Source organism: Apteryx rowi, unplaced genomic scaffold (genome assembly GCF_003343035.1).
Source record: "Apteryx rowi isolate R43461 unplaced genomic scaffold, aptRow1 scaffold_801, whole genome shotgun sequence".
NCBI lineage: Eukaryota > Metazoa > Chordata > Aves > Apterygiformes > Apterygidae > Apteryx > Apteryx rowi.
The window spans coordinates 1-27,468 of record NW_020451096.1 but is presented as its reverse complement, the minus strand read 5'-3'; the positions used below and the strand labels follow the sequence as shown (position 1 = coordinate 27,468).

Here is a 27,468-nt window from a genome sequence, read left to right as displayed (position 1 = left end):
AATGTTGCATCGATATCTAGGACTTTTTTTTAATCTGCAGCAAAAGATCTTTTTACTAGCACGCAGAACTGAGCCTCCAACCTGGAGAAACAACAGGTTTCTCACCTCTTCAAAGCTGCCTAATGATGTGCAGAATTTACAAAGCCTGCAGCAACATATAACTGTCATTCCAGCCGCCAACCATCTTTGCCTATTAAAATATAGCAGAGTAAGGAAGGACATTGTTTGACCCCCCGTTAAAAACAGAATACATCACCCTGCTCCAACAAATAGCTCCGTTGTATCTTATTGTGGTATTTAAATCAAAAGGGAAGTACTCTATACAGAAGACAAAATGGCAAAACCGGTGGCACAGTAAACACTGTAAGCCTATGATGATATAAAAAAAACTAAAAAAAAAAAAAAAAGGAAAAAAAAAGCTGAAGTATATATAAACTAGCCAAATATTATCAAAAGCAATGCCCTTGGGTGGAAGATGTCTTAATTGCTTATCAGACAGTTCACCTGGATCATATCACATCAGTATTTAAGCATACAAAAACTATTTAAACAGTGTTTAAGGCTTAACATAGAATTTGCTTGCTTTTATAGGAGAACTGATATTTTTAACCATGGTGACCCAGCAATATATTTTTTGCTAGAGTTCCAAAAATTCATCTATTCAATTGAATGCTATGGGGCTTTAAGGGAGAAGATTAAAGGTAAATAACTGCATCACAGAAAATTCAAAGTTTTCTTTGGAAAACTAAGGTTACTGGATATGCACAAATATGTCAAATCAATTATGGGGAGAAAACACAGGCACGGTTATTGCTGGAAGTTAACCTGGGTACCTGTGCGAATACACGTTCTCTGAAGGCTTCTTGAGACTGCTTGCTCCAGTCACGTTATCCTTCCGGGCAACGGAGGCAGAGCAGAACGGGAGGAACAGAAAGCCAATATGATACAGCAGACACACCTAAACTATGTCCTGAAAACTAGAAGCTAGAATTCACAGTACATTAGGGTAAGACCTGCACATAATTGTACTGCTTCCAGAAAATCTGTTTACTAGAGTTCACTGAAAAATTTCTGTATGGTGTAGATATACCCATGAAATCCAAATGGAAGAATTGCTGCCACAAAAAATGCGGCAGTTATACAGGGTGGAAACTTTTTACAGAGTGGAAACTTAACACCTAGAATTTGGCAAAGATGACATTGCCTTGCATCCCAAATGGAAGGCACTCTTCCTGAAGTACCAACCAAGCACCTGGGGCAATTCAGAAACTAAAATTCCACATGACAGACCTGACCTCCTGAATCGTAGAAAGTATTAAAATTTAGCAGGACTAGTCCAACTTTTCTCAACTACAGTTTTTTATAACAACTGCAGATGTACACTGGATTTGTGACTGTTTATTTTATCCTGGGTAAAAAGTTCAACTCTAGTTGTGTCCTTTAAAAAAATAAAAGGAAATACTGACTGTAAAGTATGGATAACTAGAAACAGAGAAGAATTGCTTCAGAAAAACAGCTCTACATCTCTAGTTTCCCAGTCCTCAATGTGTTTCTCTGCATCTTCATCTAGTCCTAGAAACTGCCTCAAATCAACAACCAAGTTAACCTCTCCCTGGGCCTATCTCAGAACAACACAGTAAATAGGGATGACGTAGGCATTCGTTGCCAAAGCATACTCCTGTGCAAGTCTAAATGCTAGTGTAGACAGATGCAGGAGGATTTACATTGACTGAACTGAGCAGGTTTGTCAATTGAAGCAAAACCCTAAGAATCATTAGGATGAGGACAATTGATGACAATTCCTCATATTTGTCTATGCCAATTCACTGACTACGTCCATCCCAGTACAGGTAAGGCCTACAGTGCTTATTCATTCACCCATATTTTGACATCTCTGTTTTTCTTCAACAAAAAACATAAGGCATTATAACCTCCCTGATATATGATATTAATTGCAAAAAACAACTATTGCCCGTACTTTTAACTGTAAGTCTTGCAGGAAGACTACAGCTCCTTTCCCAATTTCTAACTGCAGTCTCCTTGCCCAACAAGCAATCTCAAGAATCTTCTAAATATTTTCTGGTCTAACATACTGAAAATTAGTCATACGATAAATATTGTTCTTACTTGATATGAACTACATATAAGCCATTCTATACTATATCAATGCCATATGTAACACTATAACATCATTCTAACAAGCTATTGACACATCTAATGTATGTCAAGTTGCCTTTATTATTCTGATACCTCTATACGGCAACACAACTTGAAATAAAGATGCAGAAATCCTACGCATCCCTTCAATGATATTAGTATCATCTGGAAGGGGGCTTTCTCACCCTTCATCTAAATCTTAAGGCAGCAAGTATATTAGTTACAGGAAAAGGAGATACTGAGAACTTTAAAAAAGTTCCCACTGCAGTCTGAAGGACACTTCTAGTTATATATTCAAAGCAATATTTTGAGCGAGACGATGAAAAAAACAATCACAAAAGAAAGGGCACCCACCAGGGCAGGCTGAATTTGCTTTTGCAAAGCCTCCAAGGTTGTGTTTTGGTTTTGCAATATCTAGCCAAAAACCATGATGGTTTTCATTTTGGATTGACTGCCTGTGGCAAACACCTAATGCTCTCAGAACTTCTAGACAGATACCACAGCATGAATGGAAAACAGCATATGAACTGAGCTCATGGAAATAAATGCAAAAAGGTTGTGAGTTCATTGTAGGTCAAAATTAGCAGCTAGAAACAGGAAATCAACAATTAGCTTTATAAAGCTATGTTGATAGACCAAAACTAGCTGAGGCAATGCCAGTCCAAAAATATGCACAGAGGCAGGCTGACAGATATAGGGACCTAATGGTTAAAGAGAAAGGGTTAAAAGAAGGCAAGTCTTCACATATCTTTACTCTGCAGTTTGCCCTATATTTACAGCTGTCAACCTTTTTCCAAAAATATGTACAAAATTGTCAGAAGAAGTTGTGAACCGAGTGTCAAGAGGCAAAATTCTCTTGCTCGAATTTTGTTATGCTAAGCTGGAGCATACAGATATTTGAAATGGCACATTACCCACAGCACTCCATATCCAGCTGAATGCAAGTAATGACCTGGGATCTGCTTTTGTCTGTCCTCTCTCCCTACTATATGACATGAATGTGGCATCCACAACACGCTGCAGAAGAACAAGATAGGGGCAGTGGAATAGAATGATAAAATAACAATAGCTTGAACTTATTTGCCAAGTAACAAACAAAATCACATTTTCTTACTTATTACTTGCTTATGACTGAGTGTTTCAGAGCTTAGTTATCATACTGCTATAGTAGGCTGTGCTGAATATTTCATCAGTGGTGGGCTAGAAAACGTGCAGTCAGGGACATCAGTTTGGAAACAGAGCAGCAAAGACAAAATAAAATATTCAGCTCATCCCCTGCCCATTTGACTGATATACAGAGCTCTGATGTAGCTTCTAATTCAGAAGCTGTGCCACTCCCTGCAATAAATTACCTTTACATACATGGATAAGCAGTCTAATCAAATAAGGATTTAAAGCAGGATGTGCTAAAAGGAATTGCTGATTCCCCTTAAAGTCTGCCATTGCTCTTCTGAGGTCTTGTACATATTAAATAGTATATGAGATTTATCAGAGAGAAAAGGTGGGTAAAAATATCAAAGTAATCAAGTAATCTGCTCATCTACAGCGCACAAATATCTCTTCTCAGATTTTTGTTGCCACTCTCATATTCATGCTCCTGTTCCTCAGAAACACTAAACACCACGGACTGTACCTGTTGCAGACAGTGACCTGGTTAGAACTGTAGGACATTTGCATCAATGTTCTTTGAGAAATCCTTTGCATCCAGAATGGCAAACAGGCTCCTACACAAATATCTTGTCTAAGCTTTCCAAGCTTTGTCATAAAACTCATGGTCAGACAGACTGCTCTCTGCAGCTCTTACTGGGGGTCTTTATCCCTGCCCCAACATGAAGTAGAGATAGTCAGCATTATTCTTGCTTTCACATCTGGAATTTGCTGCTACAATACATGCCTGTAGTCCTATGAGGACAAGGCATTTATACATTGCACATCTGTCAAGTGCTTAGCAGCAAAAAAGTGCTCACTTCATGTAAGTGCTGCTTTCTACTCTTCAGAGTACTGTGGGTCTTCCTACGTATCCATATGCTCAACTGGTGACAAACAGTTGTAGATAAGAACTATGATTGGTTTAAATTTTACCCTAAATTTCTGCCATCATCTCTGCTAGAGCTGGGAAAATAACCAAAGCTTTTGAAAGGCTGCTTTTAGCTTAGAAGCTGGATTTGTTATTTTGGATTCAGCACCTTAAAACCACGGCCGTTGATCTGCTTTTTGAGGTCAAGATCTTCAGTAATATCCTGTATTTGAAAGGAACTCCAACCATCCCACTGCTAGGTTGTGATTCATCAGCATTAATTAAAAATATCTTTGGATTGATAACAAAAATGTTCTGTATACAGTTGCTATGCCCCAGCAACAACTTTCTATTCTATCTGTTATCATTCAAATTCATTGCTCAGCATAAAGTTCTCAAAAGGTAACAGGAAGAGATTACAAGTGTGCACCTAATTTTCAAGCACATACACTTTCCTGTGAAAGATGAACATCTGTCTCTCAGGAATGAAACTTTGTTGGTGGACTGTTGGGAAGACATGAGGAAAATTTTAATTTATTTTTAGTCTAGTGTCAAAAAAAAAAAAAATCCAAGACCCGAGTGATTCAAATTTGTCAAAAGCTGGTAACAGAGAAACTGTGCAAAATGGGGCATAATATTTCTAGCAATGAGAAAATCTACTCAAAACTGGCACCTTATTAGACATTAGAGGAATTAACCACGGGTATGAATTCACAGGAAACTAGAACTCATTTGTTCTGCTGCTCATGAAACTACTTATTCAATTTAGAGGAAAACTACCTTTGCCAGAGCTCTATCTTCTAAAGCAAAGATTATTCATTCCTCAAGGTGAAAACTGTTCATGAAGAACTGCTGTAAAGTGCAGAACTAGAAACTGTAAGTTGAATGAACAGAAAACTAAATGATTTGCCATCTTAGCTAGCATCCCAGGCTGACAGAAGAACTTTTTCAAATATGCTTTCTTACCTGCAATTTATTATTCAGAGACATTGTGTGCAAAGATGTTCTTATCTTGGTATTTTTCAGATTTCCACTAACACTTTCTAAGTCAATAGTTCTTATAAATGGTATTTAATGAAACATTTGTCTTTTTAATGAGAGTTGCACTATTTCTTGGAAATGTTACAAAGTGCAATTTTATTAATATTTTACTTCTCCACAGATTCTGCAGCTATAATAGATTTCTTTTTCCATGGGTTTAGGAAGAGTACCAAGACTAAAAAATTCAATAATTTCAGAAAAGATTTTCAACAGAATGATCAGTACTCAATCTAGAAGGTTGCTGTCTCCTTTAATAGCAAGGAATGATCTCAGTGAATGTCCTTCCATTAAAACCAATATGTAAAAGTTAGAATACAGTCAATGCTATCAACAAGGAGAACGTTGATATCAAAAGAGAATAGGCTTTCTTTTCAGTACTAAAAACTATTGTATCTAGTACAGCCCAGAGCCGACAGGGCCTTCATCAATTAATGCTGTCTGGTAACTCCCAGTAAAAGAACCTATTTTTGGTTGCTTTTAACTTTGCAATGCCTTGAAGAATTTTTGGTAAACCCAAAATCACCAAAAATCAAAGTAGGGAAAAGGTACTTAAGAGACTGTGACAGACTTTTCCTTTGAGATATCTTAGCTTCTCTCATCTTATTGGGAGACAATATTCTACTAATTTCAGTTGCTTTTTACCACTAAAAATAAGTATTAAAATTTGAGATTAGGAGTCATATTTCTGTAAACCACTAAGCAGTTAATAGACTTTTGCTCCCATGTCACTTCAAAGCCTCTAAAATTTCCATTCCATTTCATTACTTCAGATAAAAAAGAAAAATTAGAAGCATGTCCCCAACAACAAGCATTAACATTACCAACAATAGAAGAAATTGAAACTTCTAGCAAAAAAAACCCAAGGGAATAATGGTGGCAGGGAAATAAAGCAAACCGAGCATCTGAGAGACTTAGCAACAGTATGGGCATCTCCTTTGCTACAAAAAGGATACCGTTTCAAATAAGGGTTTTTTAAAACTGCATTCTACAACTACAGACTGAGGCTGTTGACTGTGACTTAGAATTGTGAAAAATAGAAACACATGGTGAAGGATGATTATTAATTCAACTATCTTTTTCTCCTCCCAACCCCTTCCCCAACTCACATCAATGCATCTCCTTCCTAACCTGCACTTTGGCCAAGTGAATCCACTGGTACTCTCCGCGTCCAACCCTTCCTTGGGCCCTAAACACATCCTTACCCTTAACCGAATGGCACACCTCCCTCCCTTGCTTTGAAAAGAAATTGGTAATTGATTTGGTCAACTGAAACTGCTTATTTGTGAAACTAACCCAGTAACTGCCCTTTGATAGACTATGCATGTTGTGAAAAAAAAGCTGTTCCAAAGACAAAGACCACCCCATCACTGGCCCTTCTTTTCATCCATGTAGTATTTTTCTTATAGGTGCACATTAGAAACCTGATTATAACTTAACAAACCTCATTATAATTTAATTTATAATTTAAAAACATTGGCAGGTTTGTGCTCTCGTTTATCAGCTACAGCAGTATATCAACAGAAGTAAGAGGACGTATTTTAGCTTTTGGTGGTGACTTTTCATCACAGAAACAGTTCTCTTTCTCTGTATTAATAGTTTGCATACCAACTTCATCCTGGATCTCCTCAGCCACAGCAGGCACATTATAGAGGAAGGAGAGAGACTGGTTCATGCGTTCATATATCACACGTAGATGTGTCATAACCTATGGAAAAACAAAAGTGTTTTAAAGAGAGGAATACTGTTGTTACTCATCATTACTGCAAATTTTAGAGACTACACAAAGCAAGACACTTTTCACTTGTGCTAGGTATAACACTTGGGTATGCTCTACATCCTGAAACAGTTGAATCCATTGCAAAATACACCTTTCTCCTACAGCTGCCACATAGTGTTCTGGGCCACAGATGCTCCTCCATGGCAACAACCTGAGAGACCATGGGAATGATGAAGTAATTTAAGGTAGGGGTTTTACATTTGCTGTGAATCAGAGCATGTATGCAAGCAGCTATTGTGGCAGAAATTCACTGCCACACTTAACCCTTCAATAACTTGTACATTTGTCCACACCCTTAGGCTTCTGCATCACACATGAACCAAGTGAGGCCCAATGATTACTGGATCAAAATGTGTCAGCTGTTTTTTTTATTTTGTCCAAATATGGCAAAAAGAATTGACTACTCTCTGAAGAATGCTTCAATTTTCTAGTTAAAAACATTTGCAAACATTTTCAGCTGAAAACAAAAACATATCTACCCAGATGCATTACTGTGTTGTCTCATGTGATTACAGCTATTGCTCCAGGTTGCTGCAGGCTGCTGCAGGGGTTGAGTCACTCCATCTCGTATGATGTATGCTCCCCAGGGGACTCTTGGGAAGTCTCACCTCTCTTCATTAGAAAGGGAAACTGAGGTGCATCTTGGATGACTTAGTCTGGGCAATGAGGCGTACAGAAGAAAATGGGTTGCAGACAGCAATTTCATTGAAGAACTGGTGTGGTTTCTTCAAATTGAAATATAGTACTTATGCTTTTGACTAAAATATTTTGTTTTCTATTTTCCACTGAAATAAAAATTCCCCACCAAATCTGTCAGCCTACACCAACCAATCTTCTGACCAATTCAGGAAGAAAAGATATTATAGAAATACTCATTCCTTAGCTCTATGTTCTTACTGCAATATTCCCATCATGCAGAAAATACAGGGCCCTACAAAAGTATACTAAAAAAATACACTGTACTTCTTGCATCTAAATGTCTTCCTTTACTTGTGCTGCCAACAAACCTGTAGTTTGCAAATTTTCATTGTTTCCTTTTGGTTAAACAATCCAATGTTTTAGAAACTAAACAGCCATGCTGGATGCAAAAGGACAAGCTTGAATGTTTCAGACATGCACAAGCTGTCTAAGATCACTGCAGAAGACACTTAGAACTGCACATTTCCAACTGTAGCAATTTCAAGATAGCACAATCTCGATACACAAGTTTGGCTGGAATAGATGTTTGAGAAGTCTAATATGTAAATTGTGCCATTCATGGAGGTACATGGTTTTGATTTGGCTTTTAGTGATGCCAATCAGTTCAAAAACTGTGGCTGGAACAGAGCTTCTAACTGCATCCTGCAGAGGGAACAGAAGCAGATTCTGCAAATTACGACACACATTTTTAGCAGCTCACCCATTGCACCTGCAATTTTAATTGATGTTTTGAAAACCAGCTACTTCTTCAGTCTTTTTTTTTTTTCTTCTTTCTTTCTCACTCTCCACAATTTATGAGGGAAACACAAGAACTGTTCCAAAACATACACGTTAAGGACTGCAGTAACATTCAGCAGTTAAAATGCCATGAACTACAGTACCCATTTGTAAAAACATGTTAAACTCAAGTGCTTTGTAGGAATTGCATTTACAGACACTACAAGTACCTCTGAAATGACTGCAGAAACGTTGGTTGCAGTCAGATGCCTATACCATTCCTGGTTCTGCCACTTCAGCTGAGGGAAGCATAATGGTGTGTGGTAACCAAATCTATTAAAGATGTTCCCTCAGAAGTATTATTTACCAAAGCAGTAGTAAAGGCTTTGGGCATTATTGCTCTGGAGGGCTCCCCAGAAAATGCCCACAACCGACTCACTGACTGGATAAACAGTTCTTCTCAAAAGACAAATCACGCACACCTTATTCCTACATCACTTTGCTTTAATCTGCTGTTGGAAAGCAGATTATTTCTTATTGCATGTAAAAGTGCACAGGAAGGAGTAAAAAAAAAAATTTTTTTTTTAATCAGTTGACAGCAACATGATAGTTATGAACAAACATGACCCCATTAACCCTCAGGGGGGATTACCTGAGATCTGATTTGGGCAGCTTTCTTTGGGTCTACCATGCGGACATGTTCAAAGTGTTTGAGAGTATGCTGTCTGTCTTTCTGCTCAGCACGCACGTACTTCTTCAGCATGTTGAATACGTGACGAGGCTATGGAGAAGAAACAAGAAAAAAAAATTGGTTCAGTTTAGAACACCACATGTTTTACAGATCCTTAGACCAGAGGTGCCTCCCAAAACAAAAGCAGACCCTGCAGCAACGATCTTCCAAAGGAAGGTCAGACTCCTCTGAGAAACACCCGATCGCTCAGCCCCTTCGGCGGGATGCATTGCTCAACCATAGCCGCAGGTAGACACGAGAAGGCCTTCCAATACCTGTCCTGACCAGAAAGGAAGTTTGGCTGTTGCTTTTCCTTGTCTAACTGCTATGATGTTGCCCCAACATGACAGGAATTGCCATCTTAATATGCTAGTTAATACCTCCCCCACCCTTCCTCTGGGTGGTGTTTCTATTCTCCCCACCAGACCACTTCTCCTCTTCTCCCAGGGAGGAAGCCCCCATGATTCAGGCCCCCAGTTCTGCAACTTTCACCACCACCAAGCAAAGTTCTCCCAGAACGTTCCCTGAAACCTGGTCTTAGTCAGAAGCATTTCAAAGAGTCCCCTACTATGTTGACTATCTGACCAGGATCAACATCCATTAACTACAGTTAAACTGTAAAACCAAAAAAGATTACAATTGTTAAGTCTCATCAACAGTAAACTGAATGCACAAATCCAGATTCAGGTCAGAAGGTAAATAGTCCTGGGCTGCCCACCACCTGCACAGAAGACCATTTGAAAGCCCTATACTATCCAAGCCAAGGAACAGTCATCAGACTTGACTGTAAAACTCTAAAAATCTAAGACTATTCTGTCCTGCTATGCCTTCAGGGAGAAATGGGAAAGGAACAGATAGTCAGAAGCTGAGTTGAGGTGTGGAAGGCACACATCCAGAATATACAACTGACTGAAAAACTGTAAGAGAAAGAAAAAAGGACCACCTACTTGGTTCTTCTGAATGCACCCAACTTGGGTGGTTGGATTTTTTAAAATCTTATGTTTATATTGCAGGTGACTTTAGTTAGTAAAAGATACTAAATAAATGCCTTAAAGCTAGTGTGTGCACTGTCAAAGTAAGAAAGCAACTATTTTGTGTAAAAATATAGTTGAATATGAACAGAGGAAAGGTCTGTAGCTGAAGGGAACACTAAAAACAGATATAGTCTGATGGTACCTGGCAACAGTGAGCACAGACTTAGATTAAGAAGCCTAAGAAGAAATGTATATTTCAATGTTCTTTTTCACTCTGTACAATAACATAGTACCAAACCAGGGAAGCATTCTCTAGTATTCAGGCAAGACAATCATTTTTAACTCTGTGTTTATGACGATTCTGGAAAACAAACAAACAAACAAACTCAGCTTGTGCTGTTTCTATATCCTACCTGATACTGCTGAATGGTGAGAAAGATGCCCTTGACATAGATGGAAAGAAAGGAAATAGTGACCTTCCTGTGTACTCAATTAAAGAATGAGTAGAAGTGGTGAGCAGCAGCTCTGGGACTGGAAGTGATAAAGGGGAGTGGATGGATAAGTGACAAAGCAAGTATTAGAAGCTCAATATACAGCATCCTGAAGAAGAAAGAACTGTTGGAGAAGTTGAAGCTTTAAGAAGACTTAGAGTCACAGAGAAATATAGAGCCTAAACTAATTTAACATTTACACAAGAGATGAATACTAAGCTACAAAGCTCAAAGATTTAAGGATCTCTTCAGCTTTAGAGAAGCAACAGATTTAAAAATGCCTGAAGAAAGTAAAACAAAGGTTATTTGAAGAAGATTTGTAGGACAGAAATAGAGAAATGTGAAGCCATTACCTGACAAAGGATTAAATTTAGCGGCTCCATCACTTAAATTCTTTCATGAGGAAAAATAAAACCTAAAGCCAAACACCTTGGGATGAAGTTGCAGGAAACTGGACAAATGTTGGAAAGCAAGCAGCCTTTGTAACACTGCGGTAATGACAAAAACTGAAAGGCCAACTGCGAAGCATTATAGGAACAAAGACTAGAAGGCCAGAGGCTTACAACACAAGTAAAAATTCAAAGACTGACAATGTTGCTACCTCTGTTGAAACTTCAGTTTTCTTTGCCCCAAGAAATATCAAGACAGCAGGTTAGGGCAGACTAGAGAGAAAAGTATTAATTTCTGTTTCTTCAAGTATCTCTTGAGGCATCGCCATTTATGTGTCACGTCTAATGCGAGAAGGGCATATTTTTCACTTCAGCATGTTTATGTTCACTGCAATAGGTCAATGGAACATTTACATTAAGAGTTGCAACTAGATATTACTATGATAACAATCTTGAAAACACCTGTCAAATACCGCTAACAGCAATAGTCACTTGGGTAAGTTGGTAGCCAACTTTCAGTGCATTTTTTGACATTGAGAAAAGCCTCAAATTATCACTAACAAGAAGAAATGAACATGGATACCTCAAGCATGTCTGGCCAAGAAAACTTCCTGTCATGGTGGTAGGAAACCATAATTAAAGCAGAGGACAATGCAGAAAGAATACTAAATATAAGGTGCTTTCTTACAAGAGCAATGATTTTGCTGTTTCTTAAGCAAAGAAAAAAAACACTAGAAACTCACTGTACATGGGTAAGACAAGCCTGCATTTTTTTTTTTTTTTTTTAAAAAGCTATCCATATACAAGTTTTAACCCTGATGGCAACAATTGACTAGTGACTGTCTAAAAGCTAGTGACTTTGCTCTAACAAAGAGAGATTTCAAGCTAAAAAATCCCTGTGAAGCATTCCATCACCTCACAGAGATTTACAAGGCTTTCACAGTCAGCTAGGCACTGCAAGAGTCAGGAGTTCCTAGGATAGATGCAGGCACCAATAAAAACAATAGGAACCTATTCCTTGAACACAGCATTAGGCCCTGAGATATAAAAGCACTCAAGCTTCCCTGAAGTGGAAGCTGAAATGGATTAGCAGTCCTACAGTATACTCTTGTCATTGCCAAATATTCCATTTTTGTGACCTTCAGGAAACATGCCCTGCTTTATCCATTAAGGTAATATGGTGGGTCATTTCCATGCTAATTAAAAAGAAAAACAGAAACAAAAACAAACCTCAAGAGAGTTGGTGGTATGCCCTGACCATTCAACATAAATTACAATGTCTCTGGCTCCCTCAGTCTTAAATAACTACCAAGAGTTACAGACACACTGGATCAGGTCAGACCTCCAACCTCCCAATAACTTTGAAATGTTACTGCCTAAATTTCAGGACCTTTGCTGGAGGCTAAACTGCCAGGGCTGGTGATGGACAATGACAGCTCTCTACTAGCTTCACATGCCTGGAGGTGGCCAGGACCATAATCGAGGCCCAAGTTTTATAGCTGGAGGTAACCTTAATAGTGTAAAAAAAGGTAATTGATACTTTTCTCCTCTATGCCTAGAATTCTAGACCTACTGCACTTAACAAATCTCCTGATCGCTGTGCTGACTTTACTCTTTGCTACCTCTCACCAAGTTCCACCTCCTCGTTGCATTTAACATACTTTTCTTTCTTTTTTTTTTTTTTAAATGTCATCATGGAGTGAACCGGTTCTGCTTAAAAACCCCTTCCCCAGACACACTTTTCTGCAGAGTTATTTTCAGCAGGATTTATTCCCCTGTCTAGTACACCATGTAGCAATACAAACACTTGTGATGGTGCAGCAGAGGGGCCACAAGGTATGGTACGGTCAAGCACGGAGATGAGGGAGGGCTCCAAAGCCTAAGAAAATTCAGTTAGACCCTGTGTCTGAAGCTATTACAATAAATCTGGGGGGGGGGGGGGAATCTATTAGTCCAACCTTAGGAAATAAGGAAGGACCCTTCAGACTAAATTATAACTGAAAAAGTTGCCATTACCAGCTAATTTAAGTTCTCAAGGCCTGAACTCTGACCCTGTTTATGGCAGAAGAACAAACTGCTGACATATCCCAGGGTCAGCTTTGCACCTCTCACTCTTGACAAATAATGTACCAAGTATTGAAGTTCATTAAAAAAAAATTTGGTTTTAGTTTCTGAAATTCTGTTCCACTTTTTTTCCAAGGAAAACTCAATGCATTCACATCTGTAGCTACCTAATAAAAACCATCTGGGAAATGACTCACAGAATAACTAACCTGTATCAGCCACCAGGGGCTACCTAATCCTCATGAAATAATTTTGTTATTTTCAGTTTTCTGTATTTGTTTTGCTGGCTTGTTTTTAATCGGTCTTCCTAGGAAAGCAACAAAGATACTCCCAACATGACTTCCATTATCTACACGTTTTTAGTTATCCTGGCCAACGCTGCTGGCAACTAATTTATCCAGTAACAGGAATGACAAATGACTTCTGAAACCATAGGATCCAGCACCAAACTCAGAATACATATTATTTCATAAGGAGTGCTGTTTAATTAGGAATAATATTGATTCCTGAGTACTGGAAGAGCCTGGGTTGGCTGGCAAGAAGCTTAAACCCACAGGATCATGGCACTCTCATTTAGGAACATACAGAAAAAAAGGCATGAACACACCTAACAAGGACACACACCAGGCACCGCAGACTGTGGTAGTCTGAACATCTCTGTTATATATCACTTCTGACCGGTTCAAGCACACTCAGCCATGCAGTTTACTCCTGCGGAACTTGTTCTAACACTTCCCTTCTCAGCAGCTTCAAACACCTGCTTTTTTTAACCTAAAAATAAGCAGGCATCATAGCCCTTTTACGAGCATTCATCACAGTCCAGCAGATGTACTCACATCTGCAGGTATTTTAACTGTTAATTTAAAATCCTGTTTATTCTGGAGGATGTTGTCAGAGTATTATTTTACACAGAGTTCTTATAAATATGTTGACTTGCATGTGTTCAATTAATTCTGTACGCAGGAGACAGATTCACAGACTTCCAATCATCATTAAAAAGATGTCTTTCTGCCTAATACTGTAGGGAATACGCCTCTTCTCTTATTTGGAAGACAATTCTTTTGGGGAAAATATATATGCACCAGGGCAGAGTTAAGGCTATGAAAATGACCTGTACTGCAACTTCCTGGCTTCAAAGCTTAACCAGGCAATCCTGACAGCCTACCTCCAGTTTTCTAGCTGAATGAGACAAGCCCAAATGAAGCAGAAAATACTGATGACAACCTGGCTACCTGGTGCTGACTTCCAATCATATTGACTCTACAGGCCAGAAAGGTGCCTGTATTCCCGGTGGCAACAGCATCAAGACAAGACTGCTGACATCTTTCTCTAAGAATAAAATAACAATATTAACATTGCAGCTAACTGCCAAACTCACATTAGCAGAATCTGTCAGCCTAGACTTCTGTCTATATTCCACAGGTTCCAGACATAACCAACTGGAGAACATGGGCTCTATTTCCACTCCAGCTTTTAAGGCATTGCAAAAGGCAAGAATTCTATTAAAAATGCTCAAAAACACTTTGGGATCCTTCTGGAGGAAAGAACTTCATACATGCAAGGCATTTGGAGACAGCACTCATCACTATGATGATAATACCAATTTATTAAATACAGTAAAAAAGAGCCTTTCAAAAGGCAGCTTACCAGAAGTTATTCACATAAGATTCTAAATGGAGAATATTCAATTATTCCATTCTCTACTGATCTATGCCATTTTAGCAAGGACTTAGCTTGATTTTGTTGTAGCTAATGGAGAATATTTCTTACAATTTGTCCATAAAACAGTTCTGATAATTTACCACCTTTATTGTTCCTTCTATACTCTCTCTTTCACTGTAGGTTTTGGCTCTATGACTACCAGGATTCCCCTGAAATGGAGACAGTGCAGGTTCTTTCACAGCTACAAAAATTAGGAGATGAAAACTACAGCTTCCCTTTCTATAGGGCAATTACAAGAAAATGTAACCCACTGGCCTCTTTGTAAGCTCCATAAAGGAACCATGTATCAGATCTAAAATATCTGAACAACAGTTTCTAACTGGTAAAAGAATGTCTATAAGTACCATGGCCTCTGCACAGAGCTAGCCTAGTATTTCTGTTTTTAAGTGAGTGGTGAAACAGTGTAATTTCATTGAGCTTGGAAAATGGAAATACCAAATTTAGTTTGAATTGTTAGAAACATAACTTACATTCTCTCTCCATGGAAATTCAAAGTATTTATTACAGAAAAACAACAAGAAAATCATATTAAAGCACTTCTGTGTATTTAAAGTACAACTTCTAGCTCTGTGCCATGGGACTACCATGGGGAATTCTGAGCTGGCTTGTCATTTTGATCAAAATTGTCTCTATAAATCAAAACCGGAAGTCCCACAATGCTGTATTTCGCTATTTAGTTTTGCCTGCAGAGCAAAATCAATCACCGATCCTTTCTGATTACCACTCTTGGAATGTGCTTTTCATTAGCTTATTAGGGTAATTAACTTGTTACTAACCTAAGGGTCACGTTTGATGCAGGAAAAGCAGCTCACTGTACAAGCACTCAAGACAGGTTAGCTAGAATGAGCAAGACCTTTACACTGCAGTGTTTGACACAGCTATATCCCTTCCATCCAGCTACCCTTCATGTGGAGTTAAGGATACTTTCTCATCAGTTCTGGTAATTTATAAGAAAATACATTATCGCAAACATTGTTACTACATGGCTATAACGGTACTCAAAACTTCCCTGTACATACCATCCCAAGCACTTTTCCTGAGGAAGAAAAAAGTGAAAACAATGTTTGATTCAATCTCATTATTTTCCTTTCAGGATCTGAACTTACTCAGCTTTGACAAATTAAAACCAATTTTGTCTCTGCTTGCCTTTTCAAGAATTTGGATTTAGATATAATGAACTTGCCAAAGTTTTGCAGAACTTATTAGCCATCTGGATTTGCCTGCCTTCTCTTAAGCTTGCTTCTACAAAAACCTACTGGCAAGGCTAGGAGTATGACTATACCACACATTCAAGCCCACAATCCAGGAAAAAAAATAAGAGTCTGGTTTTATTCACACAAAAGCCTCAGCAGCTGCTGAAAAACTGAGTTAGATGACCATGCTTCAAGTTTGACCTGGTTTAGCAGCAGAGATGAAACCCATGCCTCTTCTTTCACAAATCCCATGTAACTGAATTTATGTGAGAAATTCCACAGCTTTACAGGGTCAGATTAGCAGAACTAAAGGGTGGAGTATTAGAGCTGGACTCATCTTTCCTACCTCACAGAAGGATTTTTATCACTAGATGAGTAGCTACGCTTTGACCTGCCTCCAACTGTATATTTTCACAGTGACCTTGTTGGACTCAGAAAAGACTTCTCAGAAAAGCTTCCAGAAACACAGAGGCACTGAGGAAGGGCCCTTCTGCATACCCTCCTCTATGCCCAAAGAGCTAAACTCGACTTGTTTCAGCACATACTATGCTCTCTCCATACGAACAGATACTGGCCCCAAAGCACAAATGGTACCAGAAAGAATTCTGAGGGCAATAGGAAAAAAACACGGCAAATGAATTCAGGTGGGTTAACATACATGCCAGGCTTCATCTTAATCATCCTACTCTGTTCGTCAATAATTTACATCCTGGCAAGATAGTTCCAAATCAGAAAAGAAACATTTTAAACTGCCTTTAATCATTATATGCTTACTTTACTCTATACACAAAATAAGGAGGTTAATTAACTACCTCTTAAAGTTTTCCTATATGTTTCCTTGTTCTGAAACCCTTTTTTTCACCATTATGAACTGGATTTCTTCTCTGCTTCTCTTTTCTCCCCCACTGCCTTCCCACAGAGATTGTGCCTCTGTTACCATGAAGATTAAACAGCAAGACATAAATCCAGTAAAATTTGACATGCATGTGAAAGAAAATTTAAGCGAATTATAGAACCTGCCTGCTCACAGAAAATGATAGTTTTGAATTCTTCTACTTAACTGGCAGAATGAAGGGAAAAAATCACCAACTGTTTTAAAAACTAGGGGCATACTAGTTCCAACTACCACTAATTCTCCTTTTCTGTAGTAAGATCATTAAGCAGGGTGAAACAATACAGTATTTTGACACTGGATACTGAACAGCTGCCCTCCATCTTCAAAGACATCAAAGTATAGCACAGCTAAGCTGCACCAGGAATCAGGGAGACAGATCAAGTTTAAGGTTCTGGGCAGCTTGCATGACAGTGCTTCAGAGAACAGAACAGCAGCATCAATATCTGGGTTTGTTCAAAATTATTTGCTAGTAGACCTTGAAGCTATGCAATTTCAATTCCGTATGCTCCCTGGCTTCCTTGCTGCCCAGATTGCTACCCTGCAGATTTCCTGTGACACCGGCACTGGGTGATCATCTGTATCATAGCTGAAAAAAAAATGCCATTAAAGTCTTTGGTCCAATACAGAAGTTAATCATAACAGATTCCCAGCCTTTTGTAGTTTTAAGTGGAACGGCACTGAAAACAGCTATTGTGACTATAGTACAGGGAAATTACAGCATGAAACAAACGTACTCAGGCATAGCCCCAGGAACAACAGAAACATCCTGCTTGCCTACCTGACAGGAAAATTGCCATAGTTATTCTATTTTTTTTCCATTCTCCCATTCCCTCCTACTGAAGCTTCATCATTGGCTATGTCACTGATCTTGAGTTCAACTTTTGCTGATTTTGTAGGCATTTGTAGAGATATAATGACTACCCTACTGGCCCAGGCCAAAGGTTCCCCCAGTCCAGTATCTTGCTAGCCTGGACTGGATGCCTACTAAGAAGGGGCAAGCATACAGTACTTCCCCCCAGACACTTTTCCAGCTTCCCATCATCTGTAGCTCAGGGACTTTCTGAGCCAGAGGAAGTTTCTGTTCAGCTCTCTTCAGTAAACCTACCCAGATTCATGCCTTGAACACATGTTAAATTTTTAGACTCCAAAAGTGTGGAGAGGAGTTCCACGGCCTAACTATGCACTGTGTGAAGAATTACACCTTTTATTTGTTTTGAATCAAATACTGTGCAGCTTTATTTAAGGCTCCTCATTCTTGAAAGCAGCAGCGGAAGACACAGTAGGCAATCAATCTCTTTCTTAGCTCTAGCCACGACAACACTTCCAACCTAGAAACAGTCTTTGCCAGTGCAGGCAACGGTGCCATGATTCCAGCTTGGGTTTCTCAGGCAGGACTGTTCATATCTGCACTGTGTAGTGCACAGGCAGCAAATAATGTGCTTACTCTGTATGTACCACATAACCTGCATGCACTATGAACTCATATTTTCTGTATGTCTCAGGATTACTTCACTCAGGAAGAACTGTGCACCACGTGCCTAAGTCTGACACCAGGAGAGTCAGACTCAATGTATTCCTATGATAACTGATCTGCAGGCAAAGATTAGACATAGATTTCTAGATACCCAAAGGCCAAATTAAATCCTGATGCTCCAAGTGGTCTGCCAGAAGTCCAAAAAATCCTGGGAAAATGTTCAAATTCAAGTACAAGGATATATCTGGACAATATAACCAAGTGATTAAGCAGCATATGGAAAATAGATATATACGCCAGACTTACAGTAACCCTCCTAGCAACTTCATTTTCCACAGAGAGCCGAGGCTGCAGTTCCACAACACCGTAACTTTGGCAGTGGTACTGGCTTTCAGATTCTCCTGTCCATCATTCTCACCCTCATGCATGAGTGCAGTGGGTTTGTGGAACTGTGCTGCAGTGCTCTTATTTTTAACTTTAAAGTTAAAAAGATCAGCTCCCTAATCTTATTCACATGTGGTCCCACAAACACCATACTATGGAATGGAAGCAGTAACAGAAGTGGTAACAAATGACTAAGGGCAAAAAAGTTGTCAAATTCTTACTCTGGTGCTGCTGCTGAAGTTTCCATATCACAAAGTATGACCTGAGGCACCAAAAAAAGACCTTGGTCCAGTGACTTAGAAAAACAGAGACAGCTAGAAGCTGACTTCAGACTTCCAGAATCATAGACCACCATTTCATATAGCCAAAGAACCTCCTCAATAGATGATTTTTCTCCTAGAAAGTTTTTTCTTACAATAACAAACTATACAACTATACTGTATAGCATATGGTATACAAAGAAGCTGACAAAGTTATCCTCTTGTTTACCAGGTAAATAGGTGACCCAAGCCTGAAAAAAGTATTACCTTCCTTCTTGTAAAGTAGAAGTTCCAAAGACCTTGAGGTGTTTTTTTTTTTGTTTCCTTATTTAACAAATTCTAACCTGCGCTTCCCTTAAAGAAATGTCATCATACTGACAATATCTTAAAAGCAGAGTTTTACTAAAATCTCAAGTCTTACTTGTGCACAAAAACATATACTTCAGTTTTTAAAAAACAAAAAAACTTATTTTTCAATTTAAACTCAAATTCTTTCCTTATAACTTCATATAGAGAAACAGTTTCCACCACTTTAAAAATCCAGAATCTACTTCTGTAGTAAGCATACTAAGAACAAAGCATGTAATCTGAAGCAGGCAGTAGAAAGTGACTCTTCAAAAACATTGTTGCGTAACTCCAGGAAAACTTCCCCCTTTTTAAGATTACTTAACAAGTCACCAGAATAGTTATGACTTACTGTCAGAATGACAAGACAATCGCAGTAAATGTTCTTTCATTTTACTAGGGACACAGTCCCTAAGATCCCTCTCTCTGTCTGAAAGAAAATAGCTAGGGTAACAGAGCTGAATCTTCCATTAATCCCATTTTCTCTTTGGCTAGGTAGCCAAAGTTTGAACGCAGAGGGTATTCCAATATCTGGCTCAATATCGTCCACAGCAGTCACAGGACTGGATTCATTCATTAGATTGCTTAGCTGTCATCAATCACTCCTCAGGTTTCACCCTCTGTCCCACAAAAATACCAAACCAATCCTCCTACTGAATTCAAGATCAGCTTTTTCTGTGCTTTGGCATACATCTGACTGACAGTTCAGAGGCACACAGCTGAACTGTCAGGAACTACAGAACATGAAACAACAACAAAAAAAAGCTGAGGCAAGGACAGCACCATTAAGAAGACTGGCAAATGAACTGTTTAGCATTTAAGAGCTTCTGTTCACCCTCAATAGTTTAAACTCAATTGTGATGATGCCCCGTCCGGTAACACCTTGAACTGGTGTCACCTAAATGTTTGCTGCCTGCTCCTTTCAGAAATATCAGCTTTTGTAGAGACAGAATATAGGATATATCTCAGTCTTTCAACAGTATCTTCAAAACTTGCTGGACTCATGCATTCATTGACACAGCCTTTCAGGTTCTCCTACTGAAAAGGTAAAGTTATTATTACTTTAAATGTCACAGAAGCTGACTACAAACAACCCAAACAAAATTCATTTTCTTCTGGTCCCAAAGTCTGCATTAACATTTTGCTCCTTACTGTTCTGCAGCTAAATTCACTGCTTTTTTTTTTTTTTTTTTTTTTGAAGTGGAGATGCTATTTGCATTCGTCGGACATGAAAGTTCCCTAATGCTAGGAGTAGGGTCTCACATTTTGGCTGCTCTAGAGACCTTTTCTCGTGTTGAGTTTGGTCCCCATCTTCCCCTTGTACATCCCCAAATATTTGCAGAACCAAGTTGTCAGCCAGATCCACAAAACTTGAAATCAAATAATTTTGGGGATACTTGCCAGACAGGGTTACTTTTGCATGAGAACCACCTTTACAGCAATAGATGATTGGCTTAAACCAAACAGGAAATTATACCTTAGGTGAATAACTGAAAACTGCATCGTAAAAGAGCCAACAGAACCTGCAGCCATTCTATGCATTAACCACATCTCACTTCCAGTTATGAGCTGCAGACTCCAATCGTAAGGAAGCTGCATACAGCCTATAATTTGCTAATGTGTCTGCTGCTAATGAGATCCTTGAGTCCAAGCCCTTCACTACCCTTATAACAGTCAGAGGTTACAATACACAACATGACACACTCAGCGTGGGTCCAAACAACATCCTCTACCAATTTATAACAGACTAGCACTGCATTTTCCTCAAATTACTATGTTGCAAAATACAGATCAACTCTTCATACAACTACTCTAAAGTTTCCATAGGACAGGCAGACAACCCCAGACTGTTCTTTTACTTGGCATGCAGTAAAAATAAGAGTTTTGCACCACATGATGCAGAAAATGTTTGCTGATGATAAAAAAAAAAAAAAAAAAAAGGATTACATCTGATAAGAGTTTATAGATCATTTTCTGATATTCAAACATTTCAGCATTAATTCAACCATCCTCATGATAAACATAGCTATTAAAACTGTATTACTCAGATAAAATAATTATTTATTTTAAAAAAGCTTTGCAATATTTATTGCCCTGCAACTGTTAGGCATGTTCTAGTAACAGAGTTGCCCCAAAGATGCTCTTTCCTTAAACTATTGTCTCATAACCAAGTAAAAGAGACTTAACATCTTACCCTACACCCCATACTGGATTCTAGCCCATCAGAATCCTAACTGTAAGATTACAGAGCTATGATACTCATTCATATTTCAAGTATGCCAAATAAACAAGAGCTTGAGATAGATTTACTGTATGCACAAAAATGATGATCACTTTTCCATGCTAGTGAATATGTGGGTTTGTATACAGAAGGAAATTCACTTAAAAAATATAATTTTACCAGGTTAGTCATATTCAGGTAATTCCTCATGAAGCCAAATTCAGAATCTAATGGCTATAACTTACACTGCTAACCCAAAAGCCTTTCACTGACCTAATGGTTTTTCCATCTAGAAAGTATCCAAGAGACCAGAGAAATATAAAATATTTGACTATTGTCCCACAGTGTTCATGTAGACCCACTTTTTCTGGAGGTCACAGATCAACTGTTCTGGAATTAAATCTAAACATCACAGATATGGATTCATTAAAAATTCCATTCAAATCCACATATTGAATTTGGTGTTTACATCACTCCAAAGCAAAAATTTTTCAATTTCTAGTGTGGTAACTTCATGCTGTCCAACAATTCTGACAAGATCCTTCATCCAATATTTTAACAGTTCAGCAAACAAAATGGAAAAACACAATCACCCCCATCCTCAAGCTTCCTCTAGAAATAATCAAGTATCCTACTGTGCATCACTTGAACGGACTGTATCATCATCCTTCAGTAGTATCTGCGAACAGCTACAATTTTTGACAATCAAATCACTTTCATGTTATTTGCCTAAATATCTATATCCATCCATCTATCTATATGTATGTATGGGAGGTGTTTGCCTGTGAGTATGTACATATGAAATCTAAACTTTAACTTTCAAACTGGTTAATAGCTCACGCAGGGAACACACACTCAGTGCGTCAAAACTGGACTGTACCTGCACGTACATTTGTTTTTCCCAGGATAACTAAAGTGATTTTGACACAGCTCATGGAGCTTGTGATATTGCACTTACCCTGGGCGGGACAGTTTGCAGGGCTGTGATATAGTTCTCCAGAGCAATGCGGCGACGGTCATTCAGCATGGCTTCCACCCTGGCCATGTGAGTCTCCACCAGTTGTTGTCTTTCATTCGCTGCTTCTTGTTCCAGTGATTCTACTTTCTCCTGGAAATGCTGAAAAATACCCATCATAACAGAAAGAGTGAAGACATCAGCAGAGATCAGCAGACATTAAAAACTTCATCTGCAAATGACCAAAATGTTCTGTCCTAGTCAGTCTAGCGTGACTTCCAAAAATCTGAGCTGAACATATCTTTTATTGATTTCAATGCAAATTGCTGATGCCCTGTATTCCTGAACACCTGGCCATATTTTATTAATCTATCAAATATTCCTAAAATGGTCAGCAAAATCACCAGTGAATCCTTCATTTGACCCAAGACTGTTTGGTGCAACAGAATTCTGCCTGGGAACAGACGGAGTTTGGCAAACATTTGCTCCCTGTGATTATAAAGGCTTTTCACGTATCAAAGTAACTTCACAAACAAATCTACAAGGCAGAAAAAATTCTATATAAACTAGCCATCAGGAAGAAGAAACAAGCCCAAATTCATTCCAATAAAGGGAAAGATTCACTAGGCAAAGCATACAAAGAACAAAGCTTTGGTATTTAATATGCAATGCAGTCTGGTTCTGAATATCACTTTTTTTTTTTTTGTATTTTTTGTATTTTTGCACTGAAATGTTTCCAGCAGTACTAAGTAATACCTAACACAGGCACAACAGGTCTCAAGAAGCATCTGGCCAAAATTTTTGAATTATAGTATAATTCTGGATAAAGCAATTTTTGTTTTTTTCATAATGGCTTGTTTTTCCATGGTATATAAGGACAATTCTTTCTATTGATCACATTCAGATGAATTTGGTGACAAATTTGGGCTAAATTTGGATTGCTCCAAAGCCTTGGTATAATTCCTCATGATGCTGAATCCTACCACTTGGAACATCTCCCATTTGGCTGAAGGTTTCTTTCAGATAAAAACTGGTGTTTATTGCTTCCTCAAATCACATTTTCACATCTCTGGTTGCACTTAGGAACTTGTGCAGCTTATACTGGTCTATTACAGCTTAAATTTTGAAAGGGCCCACAGGATTTGGGTTTTCAGTTCTCACTGAAGGCAAACCTAAATTACAGTAAAATTTTACCTCTCTACATAGTAACTAGTGATGTTCTGCATTTTCATTTCAGGGACTGGTTTTTAAACACAGAGATACCCAGGAGCCACTAACAGCTGGAAGCAAAAATAGCAACTGTAAGAGCAGAACATAACATTAATTCCCCATATAAATATGTTTTAAAATTATATCACAACTAGCACCCATCGTGTTTTAATTGCAGCCCCTGCTGGTAAAAATCCCTTACCTGGATAACAGCTTTCTTATCAGCCTTTGGCAAGTTCTTCGCTTGGCGTTCTGCCTCTTCCCATTCTCTCATGACCTGGCAAACAACACAGGAGGGTGACTTTTGAATTCTCCTCCCTTGTCTCAGGGCTTAGCAACAGCCAAGTACTGCAGCTCACACAGCCATCAGTTGAAATTCCTCTCCTCCCTTTATGTATATAAAAAGCAGTTACGACATTTAACAAAGGTAGAATCCTGTTATTAAATTAAACAAGGACTGCACTGCCTCGTCTGAACATCACGTCAAGCGCTCTCAGCCTCACCGTGAAGCAACACAGCTGTAACCCTACCATCAAGCAAAGGAAGTGGAAGTCTTGGTGGGTGAACACGCAGACCCCTTTTCATCTTGGACAAGAAAAATGTTTCAATCTAATTTGTTTTATGCTCTTGGTCAAAATAAGTGAATTTCAGCTCATTCTAAAAGGTATTTTTTTTGGTATCACAAAGATTTCTAGATTTATGTGGACTGCATCACTGACCTTTGAGTAGAACAGAGCAAGAATTATATGCAATTTGTGCTGGTCTGTTGAGGAATTGGTGCCAAACACTTCAAGAACTGAACATACTTATATTTCAAGTACAACACTGACAGAAAAAGGGTGTAAGAAAACTTTCAGTACCATTCCTTTCAGCAATCTAAAAGGCCACTTTCTCCTGTAACAGAGGGCAGGGCAGTATTTCAATAATAAGGGAAGGAGTTACTGTTAACTTGCCACAGTGTACATGTACTCTGTACCTGACATCTGAAACCCTCTCAGGGTCTTACTTAGGGACTTTCTTGATTTCATTTCCAGACAGCAATCTCCTCAGATAACACTTTTTGTGCAAGAGTAATTGCTTTCTCTGGATGTAGTGCATACAAATAAGTGACTTGTTTGTTTGCAAGATTAACACAATGCAATAGTCAGTAGAAACCCAGATGCAGTTCATCAGTATGCACGTTTCCTTTCCTTCCTTTCTCACCAAACCCCACACTTTTACACCATTTAAAATAGGAAGTCTCAAACAAACCTTCATCAAAGGGGATTTTAGAAAAGCACAGTCTAGATGCATGACTGAAATTTTAGCAGGATGAATAGCAAAGACAGACTAGGCCTGCTGTGTCTCATGTCTGCACTTGAGCCTCCACCTCTCAGCTCCTGTCTCAAGTTCCCCAGTTGCCCCACATGCTGGACATCGCTAGTCAGGCTCCTTGATGCACAGACTAGAAAGCACCAGTGGTGGCCCAAGGCATCTGGCGAGCATGTGCCACCAAAAGACACCTCTGGACTCAAAGCAGGTGACAAAAGAGAACATGATGCACAGTGCACTGAACTGACAGGTCACCCCATCAGCAGTTATTTTCTTAATACTTTGCACAGGAGATTTTACTGCTTCTCTGACAAAAAAGTACTAGACATGAAACGGCAATGCAATTTAGGGCGCCATGATGTATTTTGGAAAAAAACTATTAATGCTCAGAGCGCCACAGTGTATTAAGTGCACATTAAGTATTCATTTCTTAATTGTGCACTTAGGCCATAAGTGAATGATTGTGGTGGCCTAGAAAACCTAACTCATATACACAGGCAACATCTTTCTAGAGAACTAAAATATCACCGGTGCCAAGATGTGAATGTTACAGAAGACCCAGAAACTACAGCATTAATTCAAGTCATAAACTACAATAGGATGTGCTAAAGCTTGAGCATTGGCCCAGATTAGGAACTTTGATTTTCTTTTCTCTTCTCTCCTTCTGTGCCTTCGAATCACACCTCTGACATCTGCTTAATACTCTTTTTCACTCTGTGAATGAGCGGCCAGTGGGTTTTCAAAACTATAGTTCTTTGCCATCTTTATCTGCCTAACTAACCTTGAAAAATTTAAAGGCAAAGACACTCTGCTAATCCACATGATGAAAACAAATATTGTAGGCAATGCAATAAGGATACACTTGGCTAGACCAGGTCTCTCTGTCTGTTATCATTTCTTTAAACCTTTTCGGGCAGGGGAGGCAGGCTGATGAACTGACAGGCTACACAGTTGTGAAAGATGTAAATTCTGGCATTAGGAGTTCAGCTGTGGTGCAATGAGAGTGAATGTCTTGAGAAAAAACAGAATGGTATGGCTGTTTTCACAAACAATATTCAATGTAAAGATTGCAGAAGCTGTGCTGTGAATGCTGTTTTTTGCAATTGGGATGACTTCAATGGCTAAAAGCATATACATGTCAATCGATCAAAAATACAGGGTGTTTTTTTTGCTACAGTTATCTATGGGCTGTCCCACTACCATCCAGGAAAACTATTCTTTCAGAAGGTCATAGCTTTAGAGAAATTATGAGCGATTAACAAATATGCCTCAGCATTCTGTGGGAAACCAAACAGCAGCACGGAAAACAAAAAATTATTCTGCAGATGTGCTCACGTAGAAAAAGGCTGAACTTGTCCTGTACGCACTATTAAAGTTATTCTCCTTCATTGAAAGCACAAACCTAACAAAGCCACACAGATTTATGGCACTTCAAGGCTTGGCTGCTTCGTGCAGGGAAAATGACAACTTCTGGTTGAGATTTAAAGCAGCAAGCCATTTCAAAGTCACACTTTTTCAGAACTCAGGACTTACTGCCTGACAGACTCCTTTTGGGATTGGGCTGTAAGGGGCAGCAAGAGGGAAAAAATAAGAGGAAGTAAGGAAAGCATCATTCATTAGTGAGCCAAATGCTAAGCGCAAAAATCTCATTATACTGAAACCAGTGGAACATACTCCCATTTTATATACTGGTGCATGGACACGTAACTGCAAAGGGAAGAATTTATGCCAGACATATGGGTTACATCAATCATAGCAGCAGTGGTGCTTGACTGAGAATTGCCAAGTTAGAATGTCAAAGTCATGACAATAAGACACCTACTTTTGTCAAGGGCTTTTGTCCCCACACAAGTCTTGATCCTTTTTCTGGTAATAACATAACTAACTATCTCCAAAGAGAGATTTACTCTCTCTTTACTCTCAGAAGTAGAGATTGTAACTGAGGAGGATGCTGCTACTAAGCCGACAGACAGTTTTAGGGAAGGAGAGAGCCCTCAGACACACCGTAACAGAGGCAGTGGGACCTAAGGAATACAGTGCCACTGGCACTAAAAATCAGATGAAGACCCCTCTAGGATGCTGGAATTAGTAGTAAGCAATGGTGCAAAGCTGTGGTGAATGGCCAGCCAATGCTGGTTCCCCATGAAGTGTGGCAGATGACCATCATCAGCTACTATGGGCTTGCTGATGTGACCCTACCTGATGAGGCAAAGAAGAGAGGACCTTTGACGCCCTTCTGTCACCCCTGCAAATCACAGAATCGCTGAGGTTGGAAGGGACCTCTGCAGATCATCTAGTCCAACCCCCCTGCTCAAGCACGGTCACCTAGAGCACATTGCACAGGATTGCATCCAGGCGCGTTTTGAATATCTCCAAGGATGGAGACTCCACAACCTCTCTGGGCAACCTGGTCCAGTGCTCGGTCACCCTCACAGCAAAGAAG

General features: G+C 39.0%; 1 protein-coding gene across 1 annotated transcript in view; it reads right to left on the bottom strand.

Annotated features, from left to right (window-relative positions):
- Positions 1-23,993, bottom strand: part of LOC112977179 (amyloid-beta A4 protein) — a 64,875-nt gene extending 40,882 nt beyond the window's left edge. The window contains exons 1-4 of the mRNA XM_026089222.1: positions 23,917-23,993; positions 22,509-22,667; positions 9,061-9,189; positions 6,821-6,920 (exon numbers count right to left, since the gene is read on the bottom strand). Coding sequence (XP_025945007.1) covers positions 6,821-6,920; positions 9,061-9,189; positions 22,509-22,667; positions 23,917-23,988 — 460 coding nt within the window. The 5' untranslated portion in view covers positions 23,989-23,993. The remainder of the gene's footprint in view (positions 1-6,820; positions 6,921-9,060; positions 9,190-22,508; positions 22,668-23,916) is intronic.
- Positions 23,994-27,468: the final 3,475 nt, after the last annotated feature.